The 13,394-nt window shown below is 43.6% G+C and overlaps 1 protein-coding gene across 1 annotated transcript in view; it reads right to left on the reverse strand.

The window, feature by feature from the left end:
- Positions 1 to 958: 958 nt before the first annotated feature.
- Positions 959 to 13,394, reverse strand: part of LOC148515341 (solute carrier family 22 member 6-B-like) — a 39,420-nt gene continuing 26,984 nt past the window's right edge. The window contains exon 10 of the mRNA XM_088480141.1: positions 959 to 1,254. Coding sequence (XP_088336267.1) covers positions 1,185 to 1,254 — 70 coding nt within the window. The 3' untranslated portion in view covers positions 959 to 1,184. The remainder of the gene's footprint in view (positions 1,255 to 13,394) is intronic.

Genomic DNA, 13,394 nt, shown 5'->3' on the forward strand with positions numbered 1-13,394 from the left:
TAGCTATGTATGGGGTTTATTTAATAAGCTCCTCCGTAGTGATACATAAATGTGTAACGTTGAAGTTAACATGCACATGTACGAAAATTCTGCTAATGATTTTGTCATTCTCATATTCAGCTTAATGTTTTTGGTGAAGTGTTAAAGTGATAAGTGCATGAATGGATAATGTCTCACATGTGCATATGCAATTAACCTGGCAGGATTTAGCAACGATTCTTCTGGAATCGCTGATCCCTATTGCCGTGTATGGAAGGAGCATGGTTCTTTAATAGCATGGAGTAGTTATGCAAGAAAGATATTGGAGTCAAATGCATCTCTATATAAAACATAATTAATGTATTCAACCAGATAGGCAGATAGTTTATAAAACCAAGTTATTTAGAGAAAGAAAGATTTGTCTTGATGTATGGCGCATACATCAAGTCAAATCTTTCTTTCTCTAAGTAACTTAGTAACTGTCAACATTTGTCAGATGGCAGCACCCCCAATTTGAATATAAATTATATACATTAATTATAGGGGTCTTTCTATAGCTACATGTAATGTGTGCAGATGTATCTTTTCTTCTGTTTTTTAGTTTATAAAACCAGAAATAAAAACAAATGGGGAAATAATTACTGCGGTTTTGTGATCCTTTCATACAAACAGACATGTTCACTGAGCGTGGTCGCCTATAGTGCCATGAAGAACACTAATGCACAATGTAATTACGAGGGCAGCTCCCAGTACAGAATAGCATAGCATGGCTTTTGTTCCAAATAACGGAAAAATGCTTAATCTTAAAAAAAAGAGCCAAATGTTGTGCATAGTAGATCCAGCGCTTCTAAAAAGTGTACCTATATTTATCACGCTAATCTTTACAATGGAATTAAATGTAACCTAATCTAACATTAACATAAAAATTATTAGCAAGAAATATAGAATCAATAATTCAAGTAAATGCTTTTATTTCCCTCCCCTTTGGAACTTAAAATCAAACATATTCTATTATATGCAGTTAGGCAATTCATCAGGTACTGTGCACAGGAATGCCTAAACTGCACTGTATAATAGGTTTTAATCTAAAAATGAATAGTGACAACAGACTTCTGAGTTCCAGTTTCTTGTGCGCATATACCATTTCCAAACAATATGAAGTTAATGGTTGGTGGAAAATATAACAATATTAATAATTAGTTTTTCTAAGATGTGATTGTTTCTTTTAAAGACATCTCTTCGCTGTGTCTAGGGTTCTCCTTCCCATAACTTTTTCTGTAAAGATGTAAGAGAGGTACATGGTCAGTCATCTCTGGCATTCCAAAGCACTTACAGTAGATGTAATACAACAGACAGGTATGCAGAGCTCCCGAAGCTATTCAATTCAGCGCGATGTTTGGCCCACCTAAAGAATTTTTTTCGCACCCCCCCGAGGGTGCGAAGAGAAATCCGACAAAAGTGCAGTCCGCGTGGCTCTTTCGGCATTGTGCCAGGCACTTTAGTCTGAGAATGTTGGTTCTCGCGACTAAACACCCATGTTAAGTTGCAAGAACCACCATTCTCCGACGTAACAGCGCAGTGAAATGAATCGCGGCCAATGTGCATATGACTGAAACGTTGACATTAGCATTAGGGTTAGGTTTAGCTACAGAGAGAGGTATACAGTACCTGAAAACTGGACTGTCGACATTGTGACTATGTCTACATTTCAATAGTGTTGATATGCTGAATGTCGACATGATAAATAAGTTGACGTGTTCTCTGTAAACATTAAGACCGTGTCAACATTCCCATATCTGCATGGATGTCGGCATGGTCACTGTTGACTTAAAATACAGAACCCAACAGACAGACATGGAAGGAGAAAGGCGTAAAAAGCTGTATGTTTGCTGTGATCTCCATATTTGGGTGTGTAATATACAATATAATCTATACAATAACTGTTGCACATTCAATTATGGGCAAAATGAGAGGGAGTGTCCCTCCCACTCTTACTGGCACCCTCTACCGCCCCCTTTAATTAAAAGTGATAGGGGGCACTGATCCTATTAGAGCAATGCCCGGCCCGCTACCCCCCCACACCGCACAATAAAAGTGAGTGACAGGGGTGCCAGCCACTCTGCCTCCTACCAACGTACCGTCTCCGAATGCCGCAAGTGTGCAATAAAGAGATTTTTTGTGAGCTAGCGCACTTGACTTCATGACGTCACGGCGCTGAAGGTAAGAGGAACTGCGGCACACTGAGGACGGAGCACTGCAGCCAGAAAAGAATAAGGAGGTAAAGGACTACCATGTGGATGCGGGGGCTGGCTGGAGATTGGAGACGAGAGGCAAAGCGGGGCTGGAGAGACAGAAGATGACTGGCTGGGGATAGGGTGACACAGCAGGGCTAAAGAGATTTGTCTAAAAACTGTTTGTGTAGGAAAAAAGTGGGGTGAGGTGCCTATTGTCAGTCCCGGGCCCCACAATTTCTGATGGCAGCCCTGAGGAGCAGGGTTACATTATAGTTAGGGGTTAGGGTTAGGCACTAGGGGGAATGTTAGGGATAAAAGAGAAAAATCGGCTGTGCTATTTCTCAATACTAATAATAAAACACAGTTTGTGAAGAATTTATTAGATACTGAAAAGATGTAATTTATATAAATAAGCAGTTACACAGTAAGAAATATTGAGATTTGAGTGTTACATAAAAAATCCATAAAAATCTGGGACAGAAGCAATTGTAATGTTCATGCATGTCAAATGTATTGTTTGTAATTCAGACAAACAAAAATAAAATAAAAATTCCCTGTATGGGAAAAAGTTCGATTTCTCCTCACTAATTTGGTAAAAAAAACCTATTGTTTAGAGGTAGTGTTCGTTATTTGAAAGAATAACTGTGTTTGATAACACTATAAAAGTGGCAATACAGCAGCTGAAAAGATCTTTTTTTTTTTTGCCGGCATAAATTTAAACAGTTTATATATAGTTGGAAAGTTATATATAGTGTTAGGGTTAGGCTGCGAGGGGGGGAGGGTTAAGCTGCGGGAAAGGCGGGTTAGGGGGAGGGTTAGGCTAGGGACAGTTACCTAATTGGGTCGGTATTTTGACTGTCGGGATGCCGCTATCGGCATTGTGACCGCCAGCACCCCGTCCGCCGGGATCCCGAACCAACCCATATATATTAGACGTGACGTAGTCAGTATCCCGGCTGAATGGATGCCAACGGTCTAAATACCTGCACCAGAATCCCGGTCATCCCAAGGTAAGTATTGTGTGTTATGGGGAGGGTTAGGCACTAAGGGGGGAGGGTTAGGCACTAGGGGGAGGGTTAAGTTTAGGGTGCGGGGAGGGGGGCTAGTTTCAGGCAGTAGGGGGGGAGGTTAGGGTTAGGCACCACGAAAGGAGGGTTAGGGTAGGGAGTGGGGGAGGGTTAGCATACCGACCAACATGTTGGTATGTTAACCCTGTCGTGATCCCGGCATCCGGATTCTGACCGCCGGAATCCTGACTGCCGGCAACTCATACCCAACCCTATTATACTGTACATACTCAGTTTGTTGCTATCTGTACATTACATATATCTTCTCCATTGCTAATTCTGACATTCTTCTGCTCTCCCGAGCTTTTATGTTCCCTGAAGACACACCTTTCAGTAATGTTGATGTTTATAATGTTGACATCATAGTGTCAACACTTATTATGTTAACATTGTTGAAATGTCGACATTGACCATGACGGCACCTGCAGAATGTCAGTATATTCACAAAGTCCACATATGAAATGTCGACATTCTGCACAGGCCGGCAGTAACATAGGCAAATGCAGGGGGTGTTTCCGTCTGCCTGGAAACCCCCCTCCCCAGCCCACACCATGACCACAATAGAAATAGTAATATAATAGAATGTTACTAGTGCTGCATGTTCTTCTCAATATCACAAATGAAATAATTAGCACCACCTGTGGATCTTTTAAAATGTGTCAGCCAGTAATAAATACAGCTCTGCACCAACTAGGAGATGTGGAAAACATGCACTTTTAGGGGTGCACTGCTATAGACCATCTATAGGGCTAATTCTTAATACTGTATAATAATACACTATCCAGTACATAAGGAGACCAATATGTACATATATATGTCCAGGGCAGCGCTAGGTTCTTCTGCTGCTCCCTCAGACTCCCGGACTTGCGCCAATGCTCTGGAATGATGCCCACATCTGAAAAAAGACATTTATCTCAGGCAGGATGGCCCTACTGCCGCATCTAATGGCTTACTGTGATCACTGATCCTGTATATGCTGGAATTATGCAACACAATATATTAAAGCTGGATAAGTGCTAATTATGCCCTCTTCATGGATGGCCACACTCACTCTAAAATCAAGCATTTGGAAACCCCCCTCTAGAAATCATGTGTTTGCCACCGAGTAAAGGGTTAGGGCTAGGCTGCGGGAGGGTCTTTTATTTCTTCTGTGCTAAAGGAGAATGCTCTGCGCTGTCTCCTCTTCTGTGCTCCCGGGACACATAGTGCCGGAGTCGTGTCACAAAGTGACCAGCCTGAATGAACTACTTCGCATGTGTGGCGTCTCTTGTGTCTTCAGCTCCATCTTCTATAGAGGAAGGATGTGCCCCTGAGAGTCACCTAACAGAGACTGCTTCTATTACAGAAGAGAGACCACCACTTTGTCACCACTGCCATATGTATATGAGGGCGCAACCTCCACCTCCACCACTGTTTGTATGTACATAGGTGTATGCTCCCATATACACACACCACCTGCATAACCCCAGCACGTTCCTGGCTGGATCTACTGAACCCTCTGTATTGTGTACCTACTGTGTTAATGCTGTGCTATGTGGCAACCCATTCTACCTGGTTAATAAATTGCAACCTGGTTAAGTTATTCATCCTATGGACTGACCTCCATCACACATCGCTGGCACCTATATTAACACCTAGAGGATCTGCCAATATCCTTCTCTCCTCCAATGACTCTAACACTGTCTGCTCGCCCATACATTAGGTCAGGGTTTCCAGAACTTGGTTCTCAAGGCACCCTAACAGTCCAGGTTTTAAGAATATCTATGCTTGTGCACAGATGGTAAATCAAACTGACTGAGGTACTAATTAGGTTACCTGTGCTTAATCATGGATATCGTTGGAACCTGGACTGTCAGAGTGCTACAAGGACCTAGTTTGGGAACAACTGCTTTAGGTAGAGGATCATCACAGCTCTTGGGCGGTATGTACTAAGCATCACATCCGCGATGCAGTACATCCTGCCTCTCTTTGGGTACATACCATGGTTGATTACTGCGGTATGCATCTAGAATATCACAAGGAACAGCTCTCCTGATAAGAGCTGTCCTTTGCGATCCCCCGGCTAGAGGAACTTCCGTGTTTAATACCCAGAAGTCCCTCTGCCGTTCTTCTGCGCATACACAGAAGGTCGCCAGCCGTGGGGGGTGATGGAAGGAGGTGGGGAGGGGGAGCGTCCTGTAAACTAGTCCATAAGCTTTTATTGGGTAACACCACCTGAATGTGGCGTTACCCACCTGGACAAAGCACCAGAATGCATTGCTTTCTGTACATATGGGGTATGTGGTAAAACCCCCGAAAACTGGTTTTTTTCCCTCTTTAGCACATCCCACCCCTTGTGTCTTCACCTGCAACTCCCTACTGCCTGCTGACTCTAAGGCCTGATCCAGAGATATACGCTAAAGTCATCACAGCAGGAGGTGTAGGAAGAGTGGGACACTAGCATATATAAAGCATTCTCATTGGATGTTTCATTCATGGTGGCTCAATTAACACTATGGCAGCATTAAGTGGTCCTTCCTGTATACTAAATATAGACTTTTAAATGTCTCTACAGAGACAGCTCTGAGGTTCCTATCATTGCACTCATTCTGCTTTTGCAGGCAAAACAATAAGGGCAGGGTTGGGTGGAGTTAAGAGAAAATGGGGGAGATGTATCAAGCAATGTAGAAAAAAATTGGAACCATGGAGAAGTTGCCCATAGCAACCCATCAGCTTCTATCTGTCATTTTATAGAATGTACTTGATAAATGCTGCTTTGAAGCTGATGGGTTGCTATGGGCAACTTCTTCACTGGTCCACTTCTCCATGCTTTTCACTGCTTGATACAACAAATCCAATATTCTGTCAGCTTCAGGGTGGGATGTACTAAATGTAAATGCAATAAAAACCCTGTTTTTGGGGTTTTACCGCAATTTCCATATGTACAGTCAGGTGCATAAATATTGGGACATTGACAAAATTTTCATATTTTGGCCTCTATTCACCACCACAATGGCTTTGAAATGAAACAAACAAGATGTGCTTTAACTGCAGACTTTCAGATTTAATTTGAGAGTAATTACATCCAAATCAGGTGAACGGTGTAGGAATTACAACGGTTTCTATATGTGCCTCCCACTTTTTAAGGGGCCAAAAGTAATGGGACTATCAACTCAAAAGCTATTTCATGGACAGGTGTGGGCTATTCCCTTGTTATTTCATTATCAATTAAGCAGGTAGAAGGTCTGGAGTTGATTCTAGGTGTGACATTTGCATTTGGAATCAGTTGCTGTCGACTCTCAATATGAGATCCAAAGAGCTGTCACTATCAGTGAAGCAAGCCATCATTAGGCTGAAAAATCAAAACAAACCCATCAGAGAGATAGCAAAAACATTAGGTGTGGCCAAATCAGCTGTTTGGAACATTCTTAAAAAGAAAGAACGCACCGGAGGGCTCAGCAACACCAAAAGACCCGGAAGACCACGGAAAACAACTGTGGTGGATGACAGAAGAATTTTTTCCCTGGTGAAGAAAATCCCCTTCACAACAGTTGGCCAAATCAAGTACACTCTCCAGGAGGTAGGTGTATATAAGTCAAAGTCAACAATCAAGAGAAGACTTCACAAGAGTGAATATAGAGGGTTCACCACAAGATGTAAACCATTGGTGAGCCACAAAAACAGGAAGACCAGATTAGAGTTTGCCAAACAACATCTAAAAAAGCCATTACAGTTCTGGAACAACATCCTATGGACAGATGAGACAAAGATCAACTTGTACCAGAGTGATGGGAAGAGAAGAGTATGGAGAAGGAAAGGAACTGCTCATGATCCAAAACATACCACCTCATCAGTGAAGCATGGTGGTGGTAGTGTCATGGCGTGGGCATGTATGGCTGGGCTGCCAATGGAACTGGTTCCCTTGTATTTATTGATGATGTGACTGCTAACAAAAGCAGCAGAATGAATTCTGAAGTGTTTTGGGCAATATTATATGCTCATATTCAGTCAAATGCTTCAGAACTCATTGGACGGCGCTTCACAGTGCAGATGGACAATGACCCGAAGCATACTGCAAAAGCAACCTAAGAGTTTTTAAGGCTAAAAAGTGGAATGTTATGCAATGGCCAAGTCAATCCCCTGACGTGAATCCGATTGAGCATGCATTTCACTTGATGAAGACAAAACTGAAGGGAAAATGCCCCAAGAACAAGCAGGAACTGAAGACATTTGCAGTAGAGGCCTGGCAGAGCATCACCAGGGATGAAACCCAGCGTCTGGTGATGTCTATGCATTCCAGACTTCAGGCAAAGGATTTGCAACAAAGTGTTAAAAAGTGAAAGTTAGATTTAGGATTGTTTAGTTTGTCCCATTACTTTTGGCCCCTTAAAAAGTGGGAGGCACATATAGAAACCATTGTAATTCCTACACTGTTCACCTGATTTGGATGTAATTACTCTCAAATTAAATCTGAAAGTCTGTAGTTAAAGCACATCTTGTTTGTTTCATTTCAAAGCCATTGTGGTGGTGAATAGAGGCCAAAATATAAAAATTCTGTCAATGTCCCAATATTTATGCACCTGACTGTATGTTCTATTGGGTGGCCTATGGGCTTCTACCCATACTAGAAACCCGGAGAGGAGAAGCAGGTGGGAGGTGTTGGGGGCGGGACCGGATGGATCGCGTCAGTAAGCGCTGCCCCCTCATGGCAATTTGCCGTGAACGGCGGATATTTAAAAAAGGGGTCGGGGCCAAATGACGCAATTCTCATAGAATCACGTCATTAGGTCACACCTCCCATCCACGGACCCACCAGTCCGCAAGAAAATTCTCCTTATTCTACCCACTTCACTAGGAAGTGGACAGAATGCAGGATAAGTGCCTACCCTTCCGGTGGTAGAGGGGGTTACCGGAAAAATTGTGAGCCTCCCGCAACTTCCGGGAGGATAGGCATGTATGCTTCTACCGCATCACTCTGGTATGAGGGATCTGATCAGATCCCTCCCAGCATGCCCCGCGGCTGCCGCGCCACTCTGGGCATGCGCAGATGGACTCCCGGGTCATAAATCTGGAAGTCCATGGGGCTGCGCGGATCGCAAAGGACAGCTCTTATCGGAAGAGCTGTCCTTTGCAGTACTGATCGCATATGTTAGTACATATGCGACCAGTAAGGATGCGATGTCTGGAGGTAATGTTAGTACATCCCGCTCTCAGTCTGATTGTTGTCCTTGATATCACAGATGTGGACTCAGAATCTAGCTTCAGGCAGTGCTAATCTGTAATGCACAATGTGGGGACATATCTTTGTATAATGAGCACCACTACTGTTGGGCAGGGTCAGTGTTGGTAAACTTAATCAGTCAGGATTGGTAAACTTAATCAGTCTGGTAGGTGTTGTAATTCAGTCTTTGGGCACTGCTTTAGGGCCATTTCATCTGGATGCATGTACAATTGTACAGCATTTAGCGAAATATTGTAAACTGTCTACTTCTCAGGAACAGGGACTCCCAGAGTGTACGCCTTAGTGAGAGCAGAGAGTAGGTGCACAGCTTACTATGCACTGGGCTGAGCAACGGGGCTCACCAGGGCAAAACTAATGCAAGTATAGACAACAGTCCAATCATTACCACCTCCAAGAATGTGCAAAAGTTCTTTTGCTGGGAGAAAAAGGTAACTATCAATATCTTGTCTGCAATACCAGACCTAATTTTTGCTAGTAGGCGTAATGTCAGGTGTATATGTGCACCCAGCTTCTCCCATCAGAAGATGCAACACTGTCTCTGACTATCACAGATGGCTCTACAGTATGGTATACCAGTGATCACACATACAGGCTGATGAGGCCATTGGCCAATTCAGTTTTCCAATAGCTTATATAACAATATAATTTGATTGGGTTCAATTATAACCTGGACCAATCCATGAAATAAAGCTTTTGGTCACTAAATTGGCTGACCAGATCTGCCTGTGTTACCAAACAGCTGTTGGTACTGTTGGGAGTGGAATTATGATTCTTTTTGTCTTATGTAGTGATGAACATTTCCCCACTATAAAAGCTAATTGTTCTGCATCTGTTGTAATTAGGGGTGTGCACCGGCCACTTTTCGTGTTTTGTGTTTTGGTTTTGGATCTAGATCTTTCTTCGTGTTTTGGATCTGGATTGGTTTTGCCAAAACCACCCTTCCGTGTTTTGGGTTCTGGGTTTTGTGTTTTGGATCTGTATTTTTTTTAAAAAAAGCATAAAAACAGCTAAAATCACAGAATTTGTTGGTTTCTCTGCTCCTATGCTATTATTAACCTCAATAACCTTAATTTCCACTCATTTCCAGTCTATTCTGAACACCTCACACCTCACAATAGTGTTTTCATGTCCAAAAGGTTGCACCGAGGTAGCTGGATGACTATGCTAAGCGACACGAGTGGGCGGCACAAACACGTGACCCATCTAGGAGTGACACTGCAGTGGCAGACAGGATGGCAGTTAGAAAAACTAGGCCCCAAACTGTACATAATGCAAAGAAAAAAAAGAAGTGCAAGATGGAATTGTCCTTGGGCCCTCCCACCCACCCTTATGTTGTATAAACAGGACATGCACACTTTAACAAATCAATCATTTCAGCGCCAGGGTCTGCCACACAACTGTGGCTGAAATGATTGGTTCGTTTGGGCCCCCACAAAACAAGCTGGCAATTAATGTGTCCCTGCACAAACTGGCTCTACGGAGGCAAGATGTCATCCTCATCCTCCTCATCCACCGATTCCTCACCCTCTTCAGTGTGTACATCCTCATCCTCACAGAGTATTAATTCGTCCCTGCTGGAACCACAGGTCCCTCTGTACGTTCTGGAGGCTGGTCGCCCTGGAAGAGTTGATAATTCATTTTATGAACATCATCTTCTCCACATTTTGTGGACGCAACCTCCTACGCCTTTCGCTGACAAGGTTCCCGGCTGCACTAAACACTCTTTCGGAGTACACACTGGAGGGGGGGCAACTCAGGTAAAATAGAGCCAGTTTGTACAGGGACCTCCAAATTGCTTCTTTTTCCTGCCAGTACAGGTACGGACTGTCTGACATGCCTACTTGGATGCTGTCACCGATGTAATCCTTTAACAGACAGACGCACGCTTGTCGCTGCTGCTTTGAGGATTCAAGTGCGGCTACAGCCCACACAATTCACAAAGACAGAAAAAAAAAAAGAATATTTTTATTGTTTGTGGAGCACACTTTGAGGGTTACACCACCCTTTAACAGACAGACGCACGCTTGTCGCTGCTGCTTTGAGGATGCAAGTGCGGCTACAGCCCACACAATTCACAAAGACAGAAAAAAGAAGAAGAATATTTTAATTGTTTGTGTAGAACACTTTGAGGTGTCACCACCCTTTAACAGACAGACGCACGCTTGTCGCTGCTGCTTTAAGGATGCAGGTGCGGCTACAGCCCACACATTTCACAAAGACCGAAAAAAAAAAGAACAATATTTTAATTGTTTGTGTAGAACACTTTGAGGTGTCATCACCCTTTAACAGACAGACGCACGCTTGTCGCTGCTGCTTTAAGGATGCAGGTGCGGCTACAGCCCACACAATTCACATAGACAGAAAAAAAAATAACAATATTTTAATTGTTTCTGTAGCACACTTTGAGGGTGTCACCACCCTTTAACAGACAGACGCACGCTTGTCGCTGCTGCTTTGAGGATGCAAGTGTGGCTACATCGCACACAAGTCACAAACACATTAAAAAAATAGTTTTTTATTTTTTGGAACACTTTGAGAGTTACACCACCCTTTAACAGACAGACGCACGCTTGTCGCTGCTGCTTTAAGGATGCAGGTGCGGCTACAGCCCACACATTTCACAAAGACCGAAAAAAAAAGAACAATATTTTAATTGTTTGTGTAGAACACTTTGAGGGTGTCACCACCCTTTAACAGACAGACGCACGCTTGTCGCTGCTGCTTTAAGGATGCAGGTGCGGCTACAGCCCACACATTTCACAAAGACCAAAAAAAAAAGAACAATATTTTAATTGTTTGTGTAGCACACTTTGAGGGTGTCACCACCCTTTAACAGACAGACGCACGCTTGTCGCTGCTGCTTTAAGGATGCAGGTGTGGCTACAGCCCACACAATTCACAAAGACAGAAAAAAGAACAATATTTTAATTGTTTGTGTAGCACACTTTGAGGGTGTCACCACCCTTTAACAGACAGACGCACGCTTGTCGCTGCTGCTTTAAGGATGCAGGTGCGGCTACAGCCCACACAATTCACAAAGACAGAAAAAAGAACAATATTTTAATTGTTTGTGTAGCACACTTTGAGGGTGTCACCACCCTTTAACAGACAGACGCACGCTTGTCGCTGCTGCTTTAAGGATGCAGGTGTGGCTACAGCCCACACATTTCACAAAGACCAAAAAAAAAAGAACAATATTTTAATTGTTTGTGTAGCACACTTTGAGGGTGTCACCACCCTTTAACAGACAGACGCATGCTTGTCGCTGCTGCTTTGAGGATGCAAGTGTGGCTACATCGCACACAAGTCAAAAACACATTAAAAAAATAGTTTTTTATTTTTTGGAACACTTTGAGAGTTACACCACCCTTTAACAGACAGACGCACGCTTGTCGCTGCTGCTTTAAGGATGCAGGTGAGGCTACAGCCCACACATTTCACAAAGACCGAAAAAAAAAGAACAATATTTTAATTGTTTGTGTAGAACACTTTGAGGGTGTCACCACCCTTTAACAGACAGACGCACGCTTGTCGCTGCTGCTTTGAGGATGCAGGTGGAATCTAGACGGGATTTGGAACCGAGGACACACTACCTCCATCAATTGTCTAAATCCCACTGCACTAATGTCGGATACCGGACGCACGTCTAACACCAACATAGCAGTCAAGGCCTCAGTTATACGTTTTGCTTCAGGATGACTGCTGTCGTACTTCATCCTCATCGCTAGGGACTGTTGGAGGGTCAATTGTTTAGTAAAAGTAGTGATGTTCCTACTTCCTCTCTGGGATGATGAACAACTCCCAGCAGCAGCAACAGCACTAGGAGGAAGAGGTTCTTGATCTTTCCCTATTTTATTTTTATTGGAGAAAGTTTGGTCCTCCATTTATGTTATATTGATATATATATACGTGCGGCTAAAGCGCACACAAACACAGAAAATATTATTTTATTTTTGCTGGAGAGTAGTGAACTTTATGGGTTACACCACCCTTTAAGAAATGAGCCAGCCGGCTCTTTACTTATGGGACACAGGCGCACGCTTGGCGCTGCTCCTTTGTTGATGCACGTGCAGCCACAGTGCACACAATTCACAAACACAGAAAATAATTTTTTTTTTGGTTTGGACTGGAGTGTACTTTCGGGGGTTACAGCACCCTTAACGGGCAAGCCAGCCGGCCCTTTACTTATGACACAGGCGCACGCTTGGCACTACTTTGTTGATGCACGTGCGGCTACTGCGCACACAATTCACAAACACAGAAAATAATTTTTTTTTAGGTTTGGACTGGAGTGTACTTTCGGGGGTTACAGCACCCTTAACGGTCAAGCCAGCCGGCCCTTTACTTATGACACAGGCGCACGCTTGGCACTACTTTGTTGATGCACGTGCGGCTACTGCGCACACAATTCACAAACACAGAAAATAATTTTTTTTTGGTTTGGACTGGAGTGTACTTTCGGGGGTTACAGCACCCTTTAACGGTCAAGCCAGCCGGCCCTTTACTTATGACACAGGCGCACGCTTGGCACTACTTTGTTGATGCACGTGCGGCTACTGCGCACACAATTCACAAACACAGAAAATAATTTTTTTTTAGGTTTGGACTGGAGTGTACTTTCGGGGGTTACAGCACCCTTAACGGTCAAGCCAGCCGGCCCTTTACTTATGACACAGGCGCACGCTTGGCACTACTTTGTTGATGCACGTGCGGCTACTGCGCACACAATTCACAAACACAGAAAATAATTTTTTTTTGGTTTGGACTGGAGTGTACTTTCGGGGGTTACAGCATCCTTAACGGTCAAGCCAGCCGGCCCTTTACTTATGACACAGGCGCACACTTGGCACTACTTTGTTGATGCACGTGCGGCTACTGCGCACACAATTCACA

Source organism: Taudactylus pleione, unplaced genomic scaffold (assembly GCF_031769625.1).
Source record: "Taudactylus pleione unplaced genomic scaffold, aTauple2 ptg000250l, whole genome shotgun sequence".
In the NCBI taxonomy this organism is placed as follows: Eukaryota; Metazoa; Chordata; class Amphibia; order Anura; family Myobatrachidae; genus Taudactylus; species Taudactylus pleione.